Genomic DNA, 20,326 nt, shown 5'->3' on the forward strand with positions numbered 1-20,326 from the left:
GGGGAGGCCGGGGCTGCCTGGGGGCTGCGAGGGGGTGTCAGGACGTGCCTGCTGGTGCGTAGCCGTGGAGCCATGGTCCTGCGGCGCGGTGTCACGTCCCGCCGAGGAGACCCTTGCTCGGGGAGGTGTGAGTGGATTTCCTCAAGTGCATTTTGACAGCTGTGAGGAAGCGGGCGGCAGCAGCAGCTGGAGACATTCCTAGCTGCGCCCCCCCGGCGGGACCCCCGCCCCCGGCACGGCACAGCGCGCCCCGGCACTGCCGGGGGCTCGGGGGCTGCAGGGGAGGGGGCGGCAGGAGCGCATGGGGCCGGCGGGGTCTGATGAAACATCTGATGTGCATTACGGCAGGGCAAGGGGAGACACGCTCGCCCCTTCCCAGCTAGCGCGGCACTTCTCATCACCTGCTACGGATTTTCCTACGTCGTGCTGTGGTGTGTGTGTGTGTGTGTGTGTGTGTCCCCCACCTCGCTCCAGCTACCGGACAAAAGGGAGCAGCCCGAACCTGCTGGGGGGGGGTCGCAAGGGTGATGCTCTCCCCACGGTCAGAGTGGGGTTTTCCCCCGGGAAAGCAGCGCTCGTCCCTGTTCGCCCATCCGGGTGTGCACCCAGGGTACCACTTTCCCCCCTCAAGTGATGTATTTGGCCCAAACACCCTCGCAGCAAGCAGGATTCAAAATCCCAGAGTGGGGGGGGTGAAACCGAGGGAGTGGAAGGTTTCCAAGAAAGTCATTGCAATAGCTGCTTCGGAAAGGGAATTTTTTTTTTCTTTGAAATCAAGTCTTGCCATGAGGCGGCAGTGCCGCAGGACGGCCGGCGCTGGCAGCCGGCTCCGGGTACGGGCACCCCGCTGCTCCTCGCGCAAGGCCAGGGCTGCTGGAGCGCCCCGAAGTTGCCCACGGAGGGCGCGGGGGAACCGGCCGCTGGCTGCCGCCTCCCTTCCAGGCGTGTCAAAATCCCGCTCTTTCACCTTTTTTTTTTTTTTTTTTAAATATATTATTTATTTTTTCCTGCTATCCCTCCTCCCGCCCCGGCGGGTGCCGCTGCCCCCCGCACCCCCATCCCCCGGCGCGGCGCGGGTGGGGCGGGGGGCGGGCGGCTGCAACCTGCCGGCGGGGCAGGGCCGGCCCCCGGCGGGCGGGCGGAGCGGGGCGGCGGCTGCCATTGGCCGCGGCGCGGAGCGACACCTGCTCGGCTCCCTCATGCGAGTGACACCGGGGCTCGGCGGGGATATTTGAGGCTCCCTCCGGCGCCGCCGCCGCCACTCCGCGCTCGCCGCCGCGCCGGGCACATGCGGTTCGCGGGGCCGCGGCGAGCAGCGCGCTGGGCCCGGGTGCGGCACCCCGCGGGGGAGGACGCGGCGGCGGCGGCGGGGGGAAGGCGCGACCATGTGCGCGGAGCTCGGCGGAAAGCTGGTGGCCCCGGCGCTGCTGCTGGCCCTACTGCTGGCCAGCGCCCGGGCGGCCGCGGGCACTGAGGCCACGCACCCTCCGGAGGGGCCGCAGGACAGGACCCCGCAGCAGAAGGGGCGCCTGTCCCTGCAGAACACAGGTACGGCGGGGGGGCACCGGGCTGGCCTCTGCGTGTCCCCCTCCCCTCGCTGCTGCTGCTGCTTCTGCTGCTGCAGCCGCGTCGAGTTATGACAGGCGTTTTATTTCGCTGTCCGACTGTCAGGCGTAAATCATCGCAGGAAATCGGAGCTCGCTCCTAATTACCTTTAAAGCCCGGCTCTGCCAAGCACGTGTTGCCCGTGCCCAGCCGCGGCCCCGCGCCCGGCTCGCAGCGCGGCCGGAGCCCCGCGGAGATGCTGCGAGCCCGGCGAGGAGAAAGTTTCTCGGCGCGGCGTTGGGAAGCGGGTGGAGAGCCGGGGGCAGCCGGGAGGGTCCGGGGATGACCGGGGCTCTGCCTCCGCCGGAGGGAGCCGGGCAATGATGCAACGGGCCGGGGGTTTCTCTCCTCCTCTCCCGCCCCTCGCGCTCCCTCCCCCGGGCATTATCTGCCTAGGAAGAGAGAGTTGGGGCGTGCACTTGGCTGGATCGCTTCCCAGGCGTGCAAAGAGAGAGCGCGGGATCCAGACGCTTCCCTTCCCCCCCTCCTTCATCCCGCCCCCCCCCTCCCTTTCCCCCCCCCCCTTTTTTTTTTTTTTTTTTTTTTAACACTCTCCGTGCTGCGAGACGTGTTTAAACACACACGAGCAGGAATGCACGGATGCCCATTAGGGACTGCCACATGTGAATCACGGCACTGTGCAGTTCTCAGCACGCTGGAGCCAGGACATGTGATCCGGCAAAGGGTTTGCATCCGGATGCCAACACAAGCACCAGAGCCGCGCTCCCGGCCCCGAGCGCGCCCGGCTCCGCGCTCCGCAGCGCTCCACAAAGGGCTCCAGTGCCCCTTCCCCCCCAGCCCGGTGCGGCTGGGTTTGCGCAGCTTTCCCTCTGTGCCTCAGACAACCCCTGGATCCCACCCCTGTGCCACCCCCAGATGCACTTCAGGGCAGGTAGAAGGGGAAAAAAAAAAAAAAAAAGAAAAGAAAGGTGGGGGGAGAAAAAAAGACAAAGTGCGGCGGCATGATTCGGGTTTGGGCTGGTGGCGGGGGGGTCGTGAGAACTCCGGCAGGCTCCGCGTTTCCATCCGCGGCTCCTCGCTCTGCCTTGCAGCGGGTGGAAATTAGACCGAAAGTTGCTGTAAAGACTTGCAAATGGACCGCATGGCAGAGGGGGAGGCTGGGGATGGCTGAAACACGCTGCGGTTCCAGGGGGATTAGGCTGGCTCCCAAGGGCGAACTTTAATTAAAGGTACCACAGGGCACAGAGTACGGGAATTCTTAGCATCCTCAGTTCTGGTCTAAAAGCTGCCCCTGTTTAACTTTATCCCCAGGCTTTTTGAGCAACCACCTTCCCTCTGGCAGTACTACTACATCAATTTTTTTTAAAGGACCAGAAGCTGTCATGTTGGGAATTAGATTTTTGGGTTGGTGGGGGTGGTTTAGTTTTGGGTTTGTTTTTTTTTTTTTTTTTTGAAAGTGAGTATTAGACAGCATTTTTTTCAGTATTACATAACATCTGAAAGGGCAGAATAAACACATATTTAACTGCTAGTTCCAGTACATCTATTTTATGTATTACACATAGAACTATAAATCTTTTCTATTGATTTCTGCATAGATGAGCACACAGTTGCATTTTTATACAACTCCTGGTGCAAAGGACTTTACCTGTCAGGGGGAGTTTTGCCATTAACTTGAGAGACATCCTGACAGGCAAAACCCAGTGGTCTGTAAAACACCTTGTGCTAAATGACCAGAATCTTGCTCAAAGTGCCAAAAATGAAAAATTTTGGCTGGCTGGGTCCTGGGCTTCTCGTTTTGGCACTTAAACTTGCTGGGGGGGCTTCGCACAAGCCAGAGAGCAAAAAAAATCATGCCTGTCCTTTGCTCCTGAGGAATTCAAGAGCATGAGACAGTTCTCAAGTGAAATTGCTTGACGTAAGCATAGTGGATTTGGCATTTACTCCTTGGATATCACTTTCATAGCGTAATACACCCAAGTTTTGGCCTAATTCCTGCGAAAAACGGGCACGATTAACCATTGTCACGCATTTTTCTCTCAAACTGATGTTGGTAGCAAAACAACTCTTGTCTCTCTACCCGCCACCAGTTCCTGTGAAGAGTTCTCCAGATTAACTCTAACCAATCCTCGTTTTAGCTGAAATCCAGCACTGCCTGGTAAATGCTGGCGATGTGGGATGTGGAGTGTTTGAATGCTTTGAGAACAATTCTTGCGAGATCCGAGGCTTACACGAGATCTGCATGACATTCCTGCACAACGCTGGAAAATTCGATGCCCAGGTAACAGGGGGAGATGTCCTACCTGTCTGCTTGCTTCTAACACACACTTGGCATGTTCTGCAGCTCCTTAACACATCTTTGCACAAAAAAACTCCCAGAGCTGGTCTACTTGCCGTGATTCACCAATTCACTAGGAATTTTGGGGTTGAAAGGTCCAGAATCAGGACCTCAGGACAGTAATAAAGCAGCAAGCTGTCCTAGGGGGCAGGCTGGCTGTAGCTGCAGCTGCCTGGATCCCTTCCACCTCCTTTACCCAGGATAACTCCAGCAGAACCCTTCATGGAGCCAAACATGGGTTCAAGAAACCTGGGTGGCTTAAGCCTCTACACCATCTTTGTCCAGAGCCGACTATGAGGTGCAACTTGGGCTCCCAATTAATTTAGAATTATCTCAGTATTTCCCAACGGGCCGTTACTCAAGGTGGCCCTCAAGACTGGCCCACAACCAGCCCAGGCAACCTCCTGAAGCTGCTGTACCCAAGCAAGCCTTGGGTTCGAGCGCTGACGTTAAAATACGTTACTTCCATGGTATGTGGCATTAAGTTTGTCTCCTTCATTTTCTCCCCAGACCATTTATGCATCATTGAGCCATCCTGTTATTATGTCTTGTAAACCTCCTCTCCCATTTCAGAGTGGAGGGAAGGGAACATTCCGACAGGCCAGCGGCATTTGGCCTGACCAGGCAGCTTCCAGAATAACTTGACTAAAAGCACCAGCTACATGGCACTGCTAAAAGTGTGGCACAAAGTAGAGCTGTCCTCAGGATCCAGCCTGTCCCATGAGGGGTGGTGGGACCACCCAGTAGGGAGCACTTTTTTGGAGAGTTGGAGCTTTAGGTTCCAATGCTCAAGGATGCACGAAGGGCCTGGCTACTCATTAAAATGGGAATTGCTGCTTTTGTGGGTATCTGGAAACCTTCAGCTTAATTTCCAAGTGGCTTCCAGAAAACACTCGTTTATTTTTGCACAATATTTCTGGACAGTGGACAGAGGACAGAGTTGACCAAAGGAGTAGGGAAGGAAAGTTGGGAAGGCAGGGAATGGTGCCTGTGGAGGCTGAGAGCAGCCATTGATGCCAGATGCCCAGATGCTGCTCATCAAACACAGCCTGTCTCACATCCAGGCTGTCCCCAGTGCAGAGCAGGAGATTTAAACCCCTGGAGCTTTATTTAACATGAAGGTGACTTTAGCCTCTGCTATGACATGGCTTTTCACAGCTCCTCTCTGTATCATCCCCAGTTAACTCAAGCTGCATTGAATGACAAGACTAACCCTGTCCATTTTCTGTTCTATGCTCTGAAACCTGAGAATTGATGTCAGTTTGGGTTTATATAAGAATTCTCTTTTTCACCCCTATTTGCCTGCTGTGCTGTGTTTGTTCCTGAAGGGAAGGGCAAGGGAGTGCCTTTGGTATGGGAAACATAAAGGGGTGAAGCAGCTCTTAGATGAGCAAGAAACATTTCTGGCTTGAAACAATTTGGGGACAACATCTGCTTGCAGGTCTGGGTGAATCTTTTTTAGCATCAGTGGAGCTGGGGCAGTGCACTCTTGGGATAAAGGAGAGCAAGGCTTTGGTCTTCATGGAGCACCTGCTGAAAAGAACCTGAGGCTGATGAAGAGGTGGAGGAATTGCCTTCCATGGGCCTGTTCTCAGCAAGGCACAGGGAGTCTGAGCAGAGCTGTAGCTGCAGAGTCCAGGAAAAGAGGAAAGGAAGGGATAGGTCTGATGCCCACCAAGCAACTGAGTGAAGGAGTCACAGTGGCTAAAGAGATGCTGCTAAAGCAGCTTTCCTCCACCTTATTTTTTAGCTTCTTGGTGTGATTTTCTTAATCTCACTTAGAATTCCTTGCAACAGGTGTGAAGACACTGTAGGATTTATATGATGATGATAATGATTATTATTAGTGCTGATTTGAGTCCCTCTCTGAGGAAGAAAATACTGATGTCTGGGGAATAGGGCAGATGCATACAGATCATGCATACATGTCTCTGAGTTTGTAAACTCATTTTAAAATTTAAAAATACCCCTGCAGTTACTGAATGGTATCTGCTTGTGGTCCTGAGGAGCTCAGCCATGGCAGGAGGGCCTCTCCTCTCCTGTTGCTCTGCCACCCTGGAAGCAAATTAATCCAGTAACTCCAGCACTGAATTACTTCAAGTGCTTACTTTTGCTCTTTCCCTCGTTGGGCATTCAGCTGTTGGGGCAGAGAAAAGCTCAGAGTAGCAGTGAGGAAGCCCTGGGGGTTTCAGATCCACTGGGATAGCAAAGCTGGGTAACTTGGCAGGGTCTTTAAGGGCAGAGAAACAGAGAAGAAGGGGAAAGCCATGAAGTGATATCCTTAGCACTGTAATAACCCTTGACATTGTCCTGCAGAGAAGCAGCTGGCTGGGCATAAATCAGCTGCTGTGCTTAATGGACAGAAATACAGACCTACTCCATTTCTTTCCTTCTCAGGGAAAATCCTTCATTAAAGACGCTCTGAAGTGTAAGGCTCATGCCTTGAGGCATAAATTCAGCTGCATCAGCCGTAAGTGCCCTGCCATTAAAGAGATGGTGTTCCAGTTACAGCGGGAGTGCTACCTGAAGCATGACCTCTGCTCTGCTGCCAAGGAGAACGTCCAGGTCATTGTGGAGATGATTCACTTCAAAGACCTGCTGCAGCATGAGTAAGTGCCTCCGTGCTGGTGCAGTCAGAGCGTGGGAGCTCCTTCCAGGAGTGCCAGTGGGCTGTGCATCTGCCCAAGAGCTGTTTCACCTCCTTCTGGCCTTAAGCACCTCTTGTTTTCCCATGCACACCACCGAGGTAAAGCTCTCTTTGCAGGGCCCCTTGAGGTTTGTGTACCAGGGGTGAGATGTGGCTGTGGAAGGAGGTGAAATGAGCTGGAGCTGGATGTCCCAGTCCTCTTGGTCCACGGGTGCCTACCATTTCCAGAGGCATCCCACAACGCTTTTTTTTGTTTTCTGAGCTCAAAGGCATCATTTTGACCTCAGTATCCTGTTAGAGGTGACAACTGGAGAAGGGGGAAGAGGGTTTATGCAAAGTTGTCAGCAAGATGATAATTTCTTCTTTAAATACATACTTTGAAATGTCTTGTAGTTAATTGTCCCTGAAAGAGCTGCAGTCCCCCAGGTAATCTCCCATTCATCTTATTCTTTATTAATCTCAGATGCTTTTTAATAAAACATGGGGGTGTACAAAATGAAGGCACAAGTCAGATTTTTGAGGACTTCATTCCTCTGACTGGGAGCACAGCTGTCCTCCAAGGAATGGCAGGCACAAATCCTACTTGGAATTGATCAAAGCTGCTACATGACAGCAACAAACCAAGCACAAGCTGTTTGTACTGACTCTTTGTGCACAAATGCAAAAATCAGAGCCTGTTTTTCTTGCAGGTGAACGTCTCACTCCTGAAACAAGAAGGCTGAGCCACAGCCTGGCATCAGGCTCAACCTTAAAGCATCTTCCTACCACACCTCTGTGCCTTGATATTAGCACAGGAACTCAAATCCCAGCAGTCATGAGAGACACAATTTTTTGCAGAATCACTTCCTTGGGAATTTTAGCCTTGCATTTTATGTTCCTCATTGCCCAAGGGAGCTCTGATTCCCTTAGTGCTGAAAACCACCCCCCACTAATATTTCAGCTGCAGTTGCAGAGAGATGCTTCAGTGCCAATTTGCTCCCATAAATCCTGTGCTGTGGTTTGTTCAAGCTGGACATGGTGGCCTGAAAGCAAGGCCCTTTCCCTGGACATTCCTGAGGCTGGGATCAAAGGCATGGCTGGGGGCAGAGCTGCTGTGCCCGGGGCCATGGGCAGCATCCTGCTGGCTGAGGGAGAAGGGCAGCAGGGCTCCGTCCTGCCCAGCAGCACCTCTCTGGGCACTGCCTGGGCTGTGTCAGCAGCTGTAAATTGGGTACTTGGCACCAATTAACCCCCCCATCATTTGGGGATGAAAAGAACCGTGCGAGCCAAAAGCCTGTCTGAGGAGGAGTGAGCTCTCCTTATTTTATGAACAGGCTCAAGCAGGAATGCTCAGAGGCAGCTGCTTATTTCTGGGGAGCTGTGCTGGGGGGTTGTTGGTTGGAGAAGAGAGGGTCATTCAGCTGAACACCTATAATTTGCATGATCTCATTTAGCGCTTCCTACACTCCAGCATCTCCCGGAGTGGGAGCTCGGCTCTCCTATGCGGGACTCCCCAAATAGAACCAGCCAGCCTCCTCCCCTCCCCTAAATTTAGAGGCCATCTCTGAAGCTCTTGAACTAAGGAACTTGTTCGAGATCAATAGGCAAGTGTGGCAGAGCTGGAAATAAAATCACGTCTGCTGACTTGCAGCCTTGTGCTCAGTTCAGGTACTCTGGTCAGGCCGGCTGAAATGCAGAAAGTAAAACAGGCAAGGAGAAATGGGCCAGTATTAATCCGCAGGGCTCTGGCAGCCTCTGAATACCTGAAATATTTGGCAGCTGAGCCACTTTTTAGTCATACCAGCGACCTTTTTTCTTACAAAGATTTCTGCAGAGGTTATGCCCAATTTCAAGAACTCAGTTCTTGGGAGGGAGGGAGGGAGGTTTATGTCCTTTTGCTGGATCACTTTGTATGTAACGCGCTCAGCTCTCCCTTATCTCCTACTTTACATTTAAAACAAAAACCTGAGAGCAGAGAAGCAAGTGGCAGCTCTCAGGCTTGTTCTCTGTTTTGCTCTGACTGTTCTCTCCCGATGAGTGTTCGGAACGCGGTCGGGCAGCGAAGCCTCCTCCTGAGTCAGCTGTGGGGGTCAGGCTGATTTGCTATGGTGGAAGTGGTGACAGGTCTTGGCAGATTGGTCCCTGCTGCATTCCAAGTAACTTTTTTTTTTTTTTTTTTTCCAGCAGTTGGAACAATCCAACCATGGGAAATATTTTGAGATGGGGGAATAGGTGGCTCTCCGAGATTAGCGATTCAAAATGAGTTTAAGCGGTTGGTAAAGTTAGACACTGATCATAATCTGTTGGTTTTCCTCTTCTGTCTTAAGTTAATGAGAAGAGCTTTAGACTTGTCCAGAGGCACCAGAGCTGGTGGATGGGGTGCCCAGGAGGTGCAGCCCCACCACCCACCCCACAGAGCCACGACTGCTGACCCTGGGCAGCTTTCCCCTTGTGCCGTGGCTGGTTCCTGCCATGGAAGATTTTTAAGCACGTTCTTCTGGGCCTGCAAGCAGCTGAGCAGTTGTGTCAATAGACAACATCAATATTGACCCACAAAACTTGTGACCACAAGTATTTTAAAATTGCTGCACTCGGTGACCTGTGGCTGAGAAGCCCAAGTGCCTGTGCTCGAGCTGCTGGTACCTTGGGGACACTCAGGGGTGGGTCAGAAGCACAAAGGGGATTCAGCCAGGACATGTTTTGAGGCCTTGCTCAGCTGGGAAAAGGTGGATACTGAAAGCTCTGTAAGGAAATGAAGAAATAAAACTCGGTGTGGGAAGAAAAAAGTGCCACCAAAGTGGATTCCATTTGTCTGAGCTCTGTTCAGGCAGATCCTGGGTCCAGATAGGATCTTGCCTGTGATGGAGATCAACACCCAGTGCTCCAGAGAGGATGAGGAAAGCCAGAGACTCTCTAGCTGAGTGAGAAAATGCCTCCCTCTTGCAGACTGGGCACTGGTGAATGCTCTGTACCTGCCATTCACCCAGAGGCAGAGCCCACTCGGTGAAGCTGATGGCTCTGGGCAGGAGCCAGTGTCCCTTGCCTGGTGTCCTGAGTGACAAAGATGGGAGGGTATGGAAAGACACGGAGGCAGAAAGTGAGACAGTTCTTCCACTTGCCAAGCAAGACCTCGTCTGTTCTCTGGTGAACATTCCAGTTCTCCCAGAGTATCTCCAGGGGGGAGAGCAAGCAAGATCAATCCAGAGAGGCTTTGACAGGATGCCACTGTGCATTTCCTGCAGCAAAATGCCTGATTAGAATATGGGATTTTCCATAATTAACGTGGGCAGAATTGCTGCTGAGTCAGGGGTGCCAGGGACTCACACCACTGGATTTGCTGTGCCCAGGGAGGGTGAGGCAGATTCTTCACTGATTCCCTGGGGTGGATTTTAACTTTTCTCTCACTGCTCCCTTTCCCTCCAGGCCTTACGTTGACCTAGTGAACATCCTGCTCACCTGCGGCGAGGAGGTGAAAAAGGCAATAACCAGGAGCGTCCAGGCCCAGTGTGAACAGAACTGGGGAAGCCTCTGCTCCATCCTGAGCTTCTGCACCTCGGCCACGCACGGGGACGCCATCCTGGGAGCCGAGAGGAAGGTGGGGGAAGGCAGCAGGGCCGGTGCTGGCCGCGGGGACATGGTGGCCCACGCTGACCCCGAGCACAGGGAGAGCCCACGAGCAGCCAAGGGAGAGAGAGGTACCAAGGGCCACTCCAACGCCCGGGTCAAAGCTGGGGGCCACGGTCCCAAAGGGGCCCACGGGATCCTGGACCGGGCAGACGAACTGTCCGACTTCTCCGACGTCCGGAGGTGAAAAGAGGCACCGGCTCCCCCTTCCCCCTCCCCTGAGTTCCATCCTCCTGTCTATGGACATTCCAAAGCATTTCCCATTCAGAGGTCAAGCACAGGGCATTGCAAGATATCTATGGACCTCGGCATCAGTGTGTATATAGTAGCAAAGGGAGAGCAGTGGCAATGGGTTATCGATCCAGCAAACTCAGCGCTCGGGTGGCAAAATGTCTCCAACTAAATTCTTTCCCCTTTTTTTTTTTTTTTTTTTTTTTTTTTTTGTTTATGAAATGGACATCATCTGAAATTTAGGATCTTGTTGGGTTGGGTTTGGTTTTGGGGTTTTTGTTATTGTTTTTTAGGGTTTTTTTTATTTGGGGTTTTTTTTTCCCTTTGGTCTCCTTGGCAGGGGAGAAGGTTCCAAGCGGGCTCTGCCAGGCTGCATGTGGCTGCTTGTGGCTTAGCACCTCCAAAGGTTCAGGGCACAGCCTTACAGCAGATGGCTGAATTCCAGGGGGATTTGGTTTCTGCCTGTGGCTGGGAATGCCAGAGCTCAGGGCTCTCTGTGTGAAGCTCTCTAATGAAGGAGCTGCCCCGTCTCTGGCACAGGAACCGTGTGGTCTGGAGCTCCACCACTTTCTCTGAAAGCTTTGCCACTTTCTCTGAGCCATTGTTCCCACCTGGGCGACGCTGCCTGGTTTGAAGTGCCCCCTGTTAGTTTTTAACAGCTGCATAACTTGACACTTGCTGATCACAGAACCGTACCCAGTCGCTTCAAAGGCAAGTAATCAGCTTCCAGACAAGGCAACGTGACTGTTAAGACTTGCACAGGGTGGAGGACCCCCAAAAGCATTCTCACGGACCTCTGAAAACCCTGTGCATATTCTCTGCTTCCATCTGCCCCCTCAGTGATACAGGTCTTCCACCCTTCCAGCCCAAGCCTAAAGGGGCAGGTGTGGGCTCAAGACAGCAAAGGACCCTCTAAATCCCCATATATTTAGTTCTTATCAGGGCTGCATTGAAGGCCCATCAGAAGCCTGCCTCTCCTTAGCAGTGTGATGTGGTTTGCTGGGATGTGGAGCCCCACTCTGACCTGCCTATAGCTTGGTTTATCCAAATGCCAAAGACAAGGAGAGGGGATTGACTTGGGTTTTGTAATTCTCGTGCAGGTAACGACAACCAATCTCCACAGAACGAGTTAGAAAAGGTGAAGAGTGTCAAGAGCTTATTGTCTTTAAGCAGTTTCAAGTGTGAATGAGGTGTTTGGCCATATCTCTCCTACCCCCTATGCAATTGTTACTCTCAGGTTGCAGCTCTGCAATCCTATATTCCCAGATATTGTACTGGAAGTGGAGGCTGCAGCACCCACAGGGACAGGAGGGTGAGCATCAGCTTCCTCTAGAGGAAAAAGGGAGGTTTTCTTAGAAAGTGGGAATCACACTGGGGATTGGAGCCTTCTCATTTGGAAAGTTAGGGAGGAAAGCTGTGGGGGCAGGAAGGCAGTTCAGCAGAGACAGAACGTACCCATGAACTAACGTACGGCTTGCTGCATGGTGGGAAGGAGCTGCATAAACAGGAGAGGAGGGTGTTGGAATTTGGCTACAATTTCCAACTCAGATTTCAGTTCCTGCTAAGTGAGCACGGCTCCTAATAGCTGCATTCAGGGTTTAATGCAGGGATCCACCCGCAGAACTTGGAGGCACTGCTTTAAATAGCGACCACGTAGGAGGCAAGAGGGGACAGCTGAGTTGAAAAGGTGTCTCTGTGATCACCAGGTCTTTGCTTAGAGACCTGGCCTCGATCCTGCCCGATTTTAGCAAAGTTCTGTGATGAAATTTTCATTGGGTTTCAGTGGGAGGAGCTGGGATCAGGCCAGGTGCTGTAGCAGCAGAGACCACGGTGATGGTGCAGTGAGTGTGGCACCTGCCCCCTGGGGCTGGTGACAGCTCAGCCACCTCTGGGGCACCCAGGCTGCCCCACAGAGCACCCTGGTTTGGGCCTGACTCTCCTGGCCACCTCCTCTGCTCCAAAATCCTGCTGGTGGTGCCCTAAGAAGGTTTCTGGCACGTGCCTCCGTGGGTTTCCTGCAAGTGTCCTCTCCCCCTTGGTGGCCCAGAACCACCACGAAGAACAAGCTCAAACCAAAAAGACAATCCAAGCATTTTAGCACAAAAAAAAAATTAAAAAAAAAAAAGAATAAAAAAAAAAAGCTAACACAAACCAGAAACAACAACTTGCTACCAATGTTCTTGCATTGAACTAAAATAAGATCCCTCTGTCATTAGAGGTCTTGATTTATCAATGGGAACCAAACAGATCTACATCTTTGAATGTCTCAGTCAACATATCACCTCAGCATGCATACAGTTTTATTTGTATTCATTGGTTCTGTGGGGAAAATTGTGTATTCCCCTTGTTTAGTCAATGAAAATTGGGGAGGGGGGTGGACAAGCTGTGGGTGGGAGGGATTTTTGTATAAGGCATCATTTTTTTTTTTCCTCTGTGTGTGAAGATTTTATGTGTTCATCTACTGATTCCACATATGCTATTATTGTAAATATTTAACATTTCTATTTATTATAGTGTCCCCATTTAAAAAAAAAGAACACTGCTGGCTATGATAATTTAAACGTATGTCATGACCTGTGTTGTATATATTCATGCCACTAGTATGGTTTTTTTATGTTTAAAGCTGCGTAAATATAGTTTTATACAGTTCCATAATGTTATTGACAGCATAAATCATTTATTTATTGTTAAACCTTTCTTTCATATCTAACAGATAGGGTGTGTTTTACCTGAGATTATTTTATTGTGACATCTACATAGCCTTAATTCTTTATAAAAAAAAAAAAAGGAGAAAAAAAAAAAAAGTCCATTTAGATACTGTATGATGCTTTAATTAACATTCCTTATGAACTTGCTGTTCATGAAGGAGGTTTAGCTTAAAAGCCAAGGTATGAATGTTTCCTTTATGCTTTGCATCTGGAATGAGCCTTGTTCTGGAATGAAAATACTGCGAGAGAAGCAAAACGCCTACAGGAAAAGAGATAGCAGTAAACCCTGGAAAATGCTGTCCTAACTTACAATGCTGAACTAAAAGGAGAAAAATAAAATGAAATAAATAAATAAAAGACAAACTGTCCTTAATTCCAAATCTCTGGGAGAAAAACATACTAGTTTTATCTCGTGTAGAGTTTGCAGCCAAATAAGCTTGTAAATAAAGAAAATGCATATGGCTTTAGACAAAGCTCTGTACCTTTCACACACTATTATTTTCCTTAAACACTAATAAATGTTTTGAATAAGTCTGTGGCTGGGTTTTGTGTAGCTGGAGCTTCAGCTGCTGGGAGATAAGGGGTAGGAAAAGCCCTCTGAAGCTGAGCCAGCAGCTGCAGCCAAGGAGGGCTGAGGTGAGGCTTGGCTGCTCGTCCCCCCCAGCCAGGCAGTGGCAGAGGGACATGGGGACAGAGCCAACCCCCCCGAGCAGGGCACAGGCCCCGTGTGCCATTCCCCAGGAGAGGGAGACCTCCCTGCTGATCTGGGACCTGGAAGCTTGGTCTGAGGCAGGAAGGGAGATGCAGAATCAACTCCAGGGTGAGAAACAGGGAGCAGGAGCTCCTGCAGCTCTCCAGCTCGGACAAAGCCCCTTCAGGAGGTTTCCCCATGGACTGGGGGGTCACTGCAGCCACCCCATGGCTTTGGATCAGCAGGTGGAGGCTGGAGCAGGGGTGCAGCTCCTGGGGGTTTCTCCTCACTGCCCTGGTGATCCCAGGTTCCCAAAGCCCTCGGGAGCTGGCACACCGAGCTCAGCCAGGCTGGCTTCAGGCACAGCCCAGCATCCCTGAGGGCATCCCAGAGGAGCCAGGGAGGGCATCTGTGGCTGACCACAGCACCTGCCTGTGGCCAAGGTGTTGGCAGCCCCCAAAGCCCCAAGAGCTGGATTCCAGCCAGACCCATTAACAAATACAGCAGCAAACCTTTCTGCAAGCTGCAAGAGCTGATAAGATTTGTCCTGCACCTATGAGAGACTCAGTTCACGTCACACAGCCAGTTACCCCTTCAAGAGTTTACCCTAAAACCAGAGGAGATCTATTTTCACTCCCCACTGGCAGCTACTAATACCCTATCAGTAAGCACCAGCCAGTGGCTCTGAACAGGGATATCACAGGAGCTGTAATTCCCTCTTAAATCAGAGATCCAAATCTTAGATGCTTACTGGAGTTTCAGCAAAGGAGAAAAGCAAAATCCTCAGGTTTACAAAAAGCAAGCTGCAGAAACAGCCCTTTGTGTTGTCTCCAAAGTCATTTTCATACCGTGTCGGGGTGTAGGCAGCAAAGGGATGGGGAAATTATGAGAAAGCACCTCAGAACATAAAGCACGGATTTTTTAATTTTTTTTTTTAAGGCTGCATGCATGAAAAAGCACATTTTTAACACTCCTTCTGTGGGGTTTAAAAATAGCTAATCCAGTTGAAGCCTTTGGATGAGATGGGCTTCACAAGCCTCAATGTGATTTGCAGCAATGTAGGACCTGTAGCATTTCTTTGCCTGTAGGTGCAGCAGCTCTTTATAATCCTGTCATGGACTGTCAAACACCAACGGGAGAGTGCACCCTGCCAGCAGAGCTGTCACAGAGCTTGGTGGGATGTGAGCTCAGACCAACCTGCAGCCAAGGAATAGCTTCTGCTGGACCCCTCACTGCCATTCACCCCCCCCACCCAGTGCATTTTTGTTTTTTCTTTTTGCAGGAGCTGCTCCTCACCATGGCTGCGATGCAGCTGAGGTAGCTGCATTCTGCCTCTACCATCCTCCCCACAATTTTGACCAAAAAAAGTTACTTTTCATCTCCTAACATGAAAAATGGTGAGGCTGCATCCTGCTCCCCAACGTGGCAAACGTGAGTGATGGAGAAACGACCCCCAGCTCCCCTTAGGGCATCACGTCTCACAAAATAGCACAGTCAGTAACAGAGTGCTGACATTAAAAAGTGCAGAAGCGCAGGGAGAAAAAGAAACACTAAAACAGACTGCAGAGCAAGGATTCTGCATTGCACAACCCACTAAAATATGTTTAATACCAGCTACAAGTCTGCTTCGAGGCTGGAGTGATCTTAGTTCAATTTGTTCCGAGTCCCTTTACAAGTGAGGTGAGGAAAACCAAATCCAAAAAATTCAAACTGCAAATGCACATCCACAGCCAGCTGAACCAACCCCCCCCAGCATTCCTACTTGTGATCCATTTGGACTTATCCTCTTTACGGGCTCCCCTGTCTTGCCTCCCAAAAGAACAAAATTAATTCCAGCTATTGGCTTGCTCAGGCATACCAAAACATTTACAAATGTATATGGCAATTTACATATGTCAGCCCACACGGTGAGCTGAGTCAGAGCTGCTGCCAGCGCTCCTGCCTGCTCTTCCCAGGTTCCCAGGTACTGCCCTTCCCTCTCCTCCTTTGCCTGGAGATGCCAGGAGAGCCCAGGCAGCTCCAGAGCAGCTCCGTGCTGCGTCACGCCTGAGGAATCCATCCCAGCCATCTTCCCAGGTGAGGGAATAGTTAAAAGCTTGCTGGGAAGCCTCTCAGCAGAGCATTTTTAAAGCTATTTCCTGACATCTCACCAGAAACACAAATCCCACTCAGTTTTCACTGCTAGTTCTGTTCGTGTTTCCACGCTCCCCTCGGAGACTCTCGCAGGAAAGGCTTCTCTCACACCTGCTCCAGGCACAAATTTTCCTGCCTGTTCCCCCAGGGATGAGTTCAGCACATCTCCAGCCTTGAGCAGAGCCTGAGCCACGGTGGGCAGCTGCCCTGAGAGCAGCCAGAAGGGAATTTTGGAGGGGGGATGCCAGGGGGTGCAGCTGGAGCCCCCCAGAGGCAGGAGTTCCCCTGGTGCCCCCCAAAGCCTTTCCCAGGTCCTTCCTGCAGCACCCACAGGTCCTGCCACGGGGCTGGGGCTAAGCAGAACCTTATAATTAATGAAATCCTCACCTTTTTTTGTTGCTGTGTGTTTTCTGTAGGGGAAGAACCTCCCAGCCAGTGGAGCATTGCCCTTTGAAATGATAACCTGGAGTCTTTCTTGGTTGGGAATGTGAAATGGGGACTTGAGGGTTAGAGACATGTCACATTATGGGAAGCTGCAGGGGCTGAGAATTCCCATCTCCAAGAATACTGCCTGTTACAGCCTTAACCTTTTCTGCAAATACCATCCTCCCCTATAAAAACCTGGCTTGGAGTTGATTTAGAAATTCTTTTCAAGTGGGAAGCCTTTCTTTGGAGAGTCTGCTCCGTGTAGATGGAGGCTTTTTAAGGAATTCTGCTGGAAGGAAGTGCCCCAGGGGCAGTGCTGGATATGCTGCCGTGCACCTCAGTGGCTCTGGTGACACCACAGCCACCAGCCCTGGCGTGGGTCTGCAAGAGGAACCTCAGCAGGGCTGAAACCAGGGCTGGCTTGGCTGACACAGGGCAGGAGCAGAGTGTCCCCGTGGCACAGGCAGCACCAGCTTCCCCAGTGCCACTGGAAACAGCAGCTCATGGAAAAGCTAAAACCAGGCTGCATTTTAGCACAGCACAGGATCAGCCCTCTGCTAGCTGAGCCATTATGGCACGAAATCCCTGCTAGAAACCCCGCTTCCATTTCTCAAATCTTCTGCAGTTTGTAGCTGCTTTTCTATATCCCACAGTCACACCGGGCTACATTTGTCACCCATGAATAATCCCACTTACATTGCAGAGTCTCTTCCTACCCTGGAGAAAAATGCAGTGGGAGGTGTGGGGAAGCTCAGTGAAAGCTGACAGCCAGGAGAGACTGGGAAAGGCCTACAGAGCTCCTTATTTAGATGTCCTATTTTAAGATAAAATGAAGAGGAACTGTGCACATTCAGCATTTTGCTAAACTGACATGAAACCAAGTCACTACAAAATCAGTTTGCAGAGGGATGCAGCGCACATGCTTGAAGCCTTCTGTAAAATATTATTATTATTATTATTATTATTATTGATGGTTGCAGTAGCTCCTGGCTGTCAGCAAGCCCCAACCTTGGGGCTACTGATCCGTGTATCACAGGAGAGAACCCTGGCCAAAAAGAGATTCCATGGGTAGAAGGAAACATTGCCCTTTGCCTCCCCATGCAGAAAATGAAATAGGGCACTCAGCATTAACTAACTGCCTGCACAAGATGCTTTGCAACTGCAATGGCAGGAATTACGTGGTTTTCTCCCACCTACACTGGCTGACCCAAAAGCTGCCACCAACTGATGATGAGTCTGCAGAAGCTCATTAAAAGCGTTTCAGCCTGTAGAGGAAGAGGGATTCAAAGCAGCCAGGATGGCTTGGAGGGGGCAGAGGATGCCCAGGGAGGCTGGAAATGCTCTGCAGCAAGAAAGGGCTCCTGAGAGTCCCAGCAGCCCATGGCAGCAGAGCTGACTCTGCAGATTCCTGGGAAAGGAGATGTGGCTCTGTGTGGGACATGGGCTGGGGAAAGCTGGCCACAGCCAACAGCCCAGGGCTGGGCAATGAGTCTGGGGTAATAATTAAAGGGCCAACCTTGGGTTCATCAAAACCTCTAAAACAACCCACTGATAATAACAGCAGGACATTAGGATTGGGCTTTTTCCTGGTCACTGAAGCTTTCCTGACTCCACAGGCTTATCAGGGACAGTCTTGGCAAAGCCAGAAAAGAGATGAGGCTGAAAATAATCTGTCCTCAAACTTCCCACGTTCAGAAATGCCTGATCTGAGGCACAGGGTTTTCATGCAGTACTCCCTAAGCACAGACCATTTGCAAACCATAGAAAAGCAGGAAATCCATCGTGCCTTTCCACATAATCCAGAACTGTACAACTCTTTAAGCATGACAAAGTCTTAAATACTGCTTTTAAAAATCTGCAATAAAGTTTACTGAGGTTTATGACATTATATACCCTATTGCTTGAATTCTGGCCATCCTACACTTTCCTTCTGCTGGTCACACGTCACAGCTTTTGCACAGCCCAGAAAAAAGGTCAGGGCCTCTCTTTGAAGGAGAAAAGACAGCTGTACCTCCCCAAGGAAAACAGCAGCAGGATGAGACCATTTTGGGGGGGAAAATAGAGTAATTATTCTGAACAATACCACAGAAATCAAAAACCTGAAAGGGTGGAGTGAGAAAGGAGCAGAGACAGTAGTGAGAACATGGGATGATGCCAGTTCAGCCCATAAACTCATTTAGGAGCTTGCTTGGAACAAGCTGTTCTTAGGGCACTGCCAGACTGACCAGACAGGAGCAGATTTCAGCCCAATTGACCAACAAGTTGGTCAAACCCTCTCTCGTGCCACTGCCAGCCAACCTTGTAAACACTGAAGGTCAGATAAACATCCAAATGTTGCAATTTATTGGATTCACATTCCTCTGGCGATTCACCTATGTTTTCTTCTGTCGGGACAAAGGGTTGTGGGCAGCTCACAGGAGGATCATGTTCTCTACCAGCACGAGGCACAGGCAGGACAGAGAGGGCAGAGGACGAAATGGGAAGCCCAGACTTTATGGAAAAAACAAAACCCCCAGTGCAACACCCATCCTTATCTTCAAATGAAAAAAACAAAAGTATTCTCCTATCTTAGCAATCCTCTACAGGACGAGAAAATGAGTGAACTTCAAACCCTTTCAGGGGTGACAAAAGCAGGTGCTGCCACTGAGGGCTGGCTTTGGAGCCACAGCAGCAGGGACAGGAGGGCTCTGCAGGGTGGTGGCTCTGGGGCAGGCACGGCGTGTGCCCGGCAGCTGCAGCAGCAGCACGGCGCTGACGCACGGCTCGCTGCAGGGACACACATGAAAGGCAGGGTCAGCCCAGTGCAGGAGATGCCCCAGCCCCACAGCAGGCCCTGGCTGCCCCTGCAGTGCCACAGGTGCAGCTGCACCCGTAGTAAGGCTTGCACAACCCCTGCTCCAACACACTCCAAGACAAACACCCCCACGTTCACAGTTCACTCCTCCGGCAGAAAAACAGCAGGGCCAGACCCAGGGACCCTCCTGTGGCACTGGCAAGGCCACACTGGTGTCACAGGAGGGCTGGTGCCTCCAGTCTGCCATTGGGACAAACCAAAAATTATTCTGATTGCAATCTTACGACCCATAAAACAGCAGCACAAAAGCACAGAGTTGGCTCTGGTTTCTCTCTATCACACAGGTGAAATTGCCACCAAAACACAGGAAGGAAACCCCACTGTCCCCACAACCCCACTACAGGCTTTAGAAACAGATGCTAAAGCCCATCCAGGGTGGGGAAAAAGCCTGTGGGAGCATTTGCCAAGATCTCCATGTCCCTAGTGAGGAGCTGCAGAGGAGCAGGGTGGGATTGGATCAGGAACAATCCCAGCTGCCTCTGCCTCGTGCCCTTCAGCAGTTCCCAAAGACAGGGCAAGGAATCAGCAGAGAGAGGCCCTGGAGCACTGCTGTGTTGTTTTATTTCTGGCTTTGAACTCCAGGACCTGCCAGGGTTCCTGGATGTGGTGTCACTCACACCAGGTGGATTTTCCTGGGGTCTCTGTTCCAGCCAGCAGCGTTGGAAGCTCTGGTGCCTGCTTTCCATCTGACAGCAGCACAGCTGAACCAGAGGGATGCAGAACTAATCCTGGGCAGAGGGGAGCCAGAAAGGGATTCCAGCAGCACAAAAACCAGAGGGAAATGCTGGAGTCTGTGATCAGTATCTGTGAGCATTCATTTTCCAAGAAGTAGCGATGATAAGGCAGCTCTGCCCAGGTGAAAGATATCAGCAGGGCTAATTGTGGCTGGGCAGGCTGATTCTCATGGCAGTGCTGTTATCTCCCTGGATTCCAGCTCCCAGCAGCTGCTGTCCCTGCTCAGAATATCCAGCAGCACAGAGAGAGAGAGGAAGAGAAGGGGGTAGAAAGGAGAGAGGAAAAAATGAGGAGAAAGGGAGAGGCAAGGAACAAGCGGAAAGGAAAGTGTAGGAACAGACAAGACAGAAAGGGGAGGAACAGAGAAGATGTGGAAAGATGAGAAGGCAAATGG

The 20,326-nt window shown here is 51.2% G+C and overlaps 1 protein-coding gene across 2 annotated transcripts; it reads left to right on the top strand.

Moving 5' to 3' along the window:
- Nucleotides 1-1,377: 1,377 nt before the first annotated feature.
- On the top strand, nucleotides 1,378-13,625 carry STC2 (stanniocalcin 2). Of its 2 annotated transcripts, none has more exons than XM_030229365.2 (4): nucleotides 1,378-1,548; nucleotides 3,705-3,847; nucleotides 6,302-6,513; nucleotides 9,954-13,625. In XM_030229365.2, exons 1-4 carry the CDS (start codon nucleotides 1,386-1,388, stop codon nucleotides 10,339-10,341), a joined length of 906 nt encoding a protein of 301 aa, XP_030085225.2. In that variant the 5' UTR covers nucleotides 1,378-1,385; the 3' UTR covers nucleotides 10,342-13,625. The 2 variants fall into 2 exon arrangements, with proteins under 2 accessions (XP_030085225.2, XP_050835547.1); XM_050979590.1 differs by lacking the exon at nucleotides 1,378-1,548 and adding an exon at nucleotides 2,311-2,497.
- Nucleotides 13,626-20,326: the final 6,701 nt, after the last annotated feature.

The sequence above is a fragment of the Serinus canaria genome, chromosome 13 (assembly GCF_022539315.1).
Source record: "Serinus canaria isolate serCan28SL12 chromosome 13, serCan2020, whole genome shotgun sequence".
NCBI lineage: Eukaryota > Metazoa > Chordata > Aves > Passeriformes > Fringillidae > Serinus > Serinus canaria.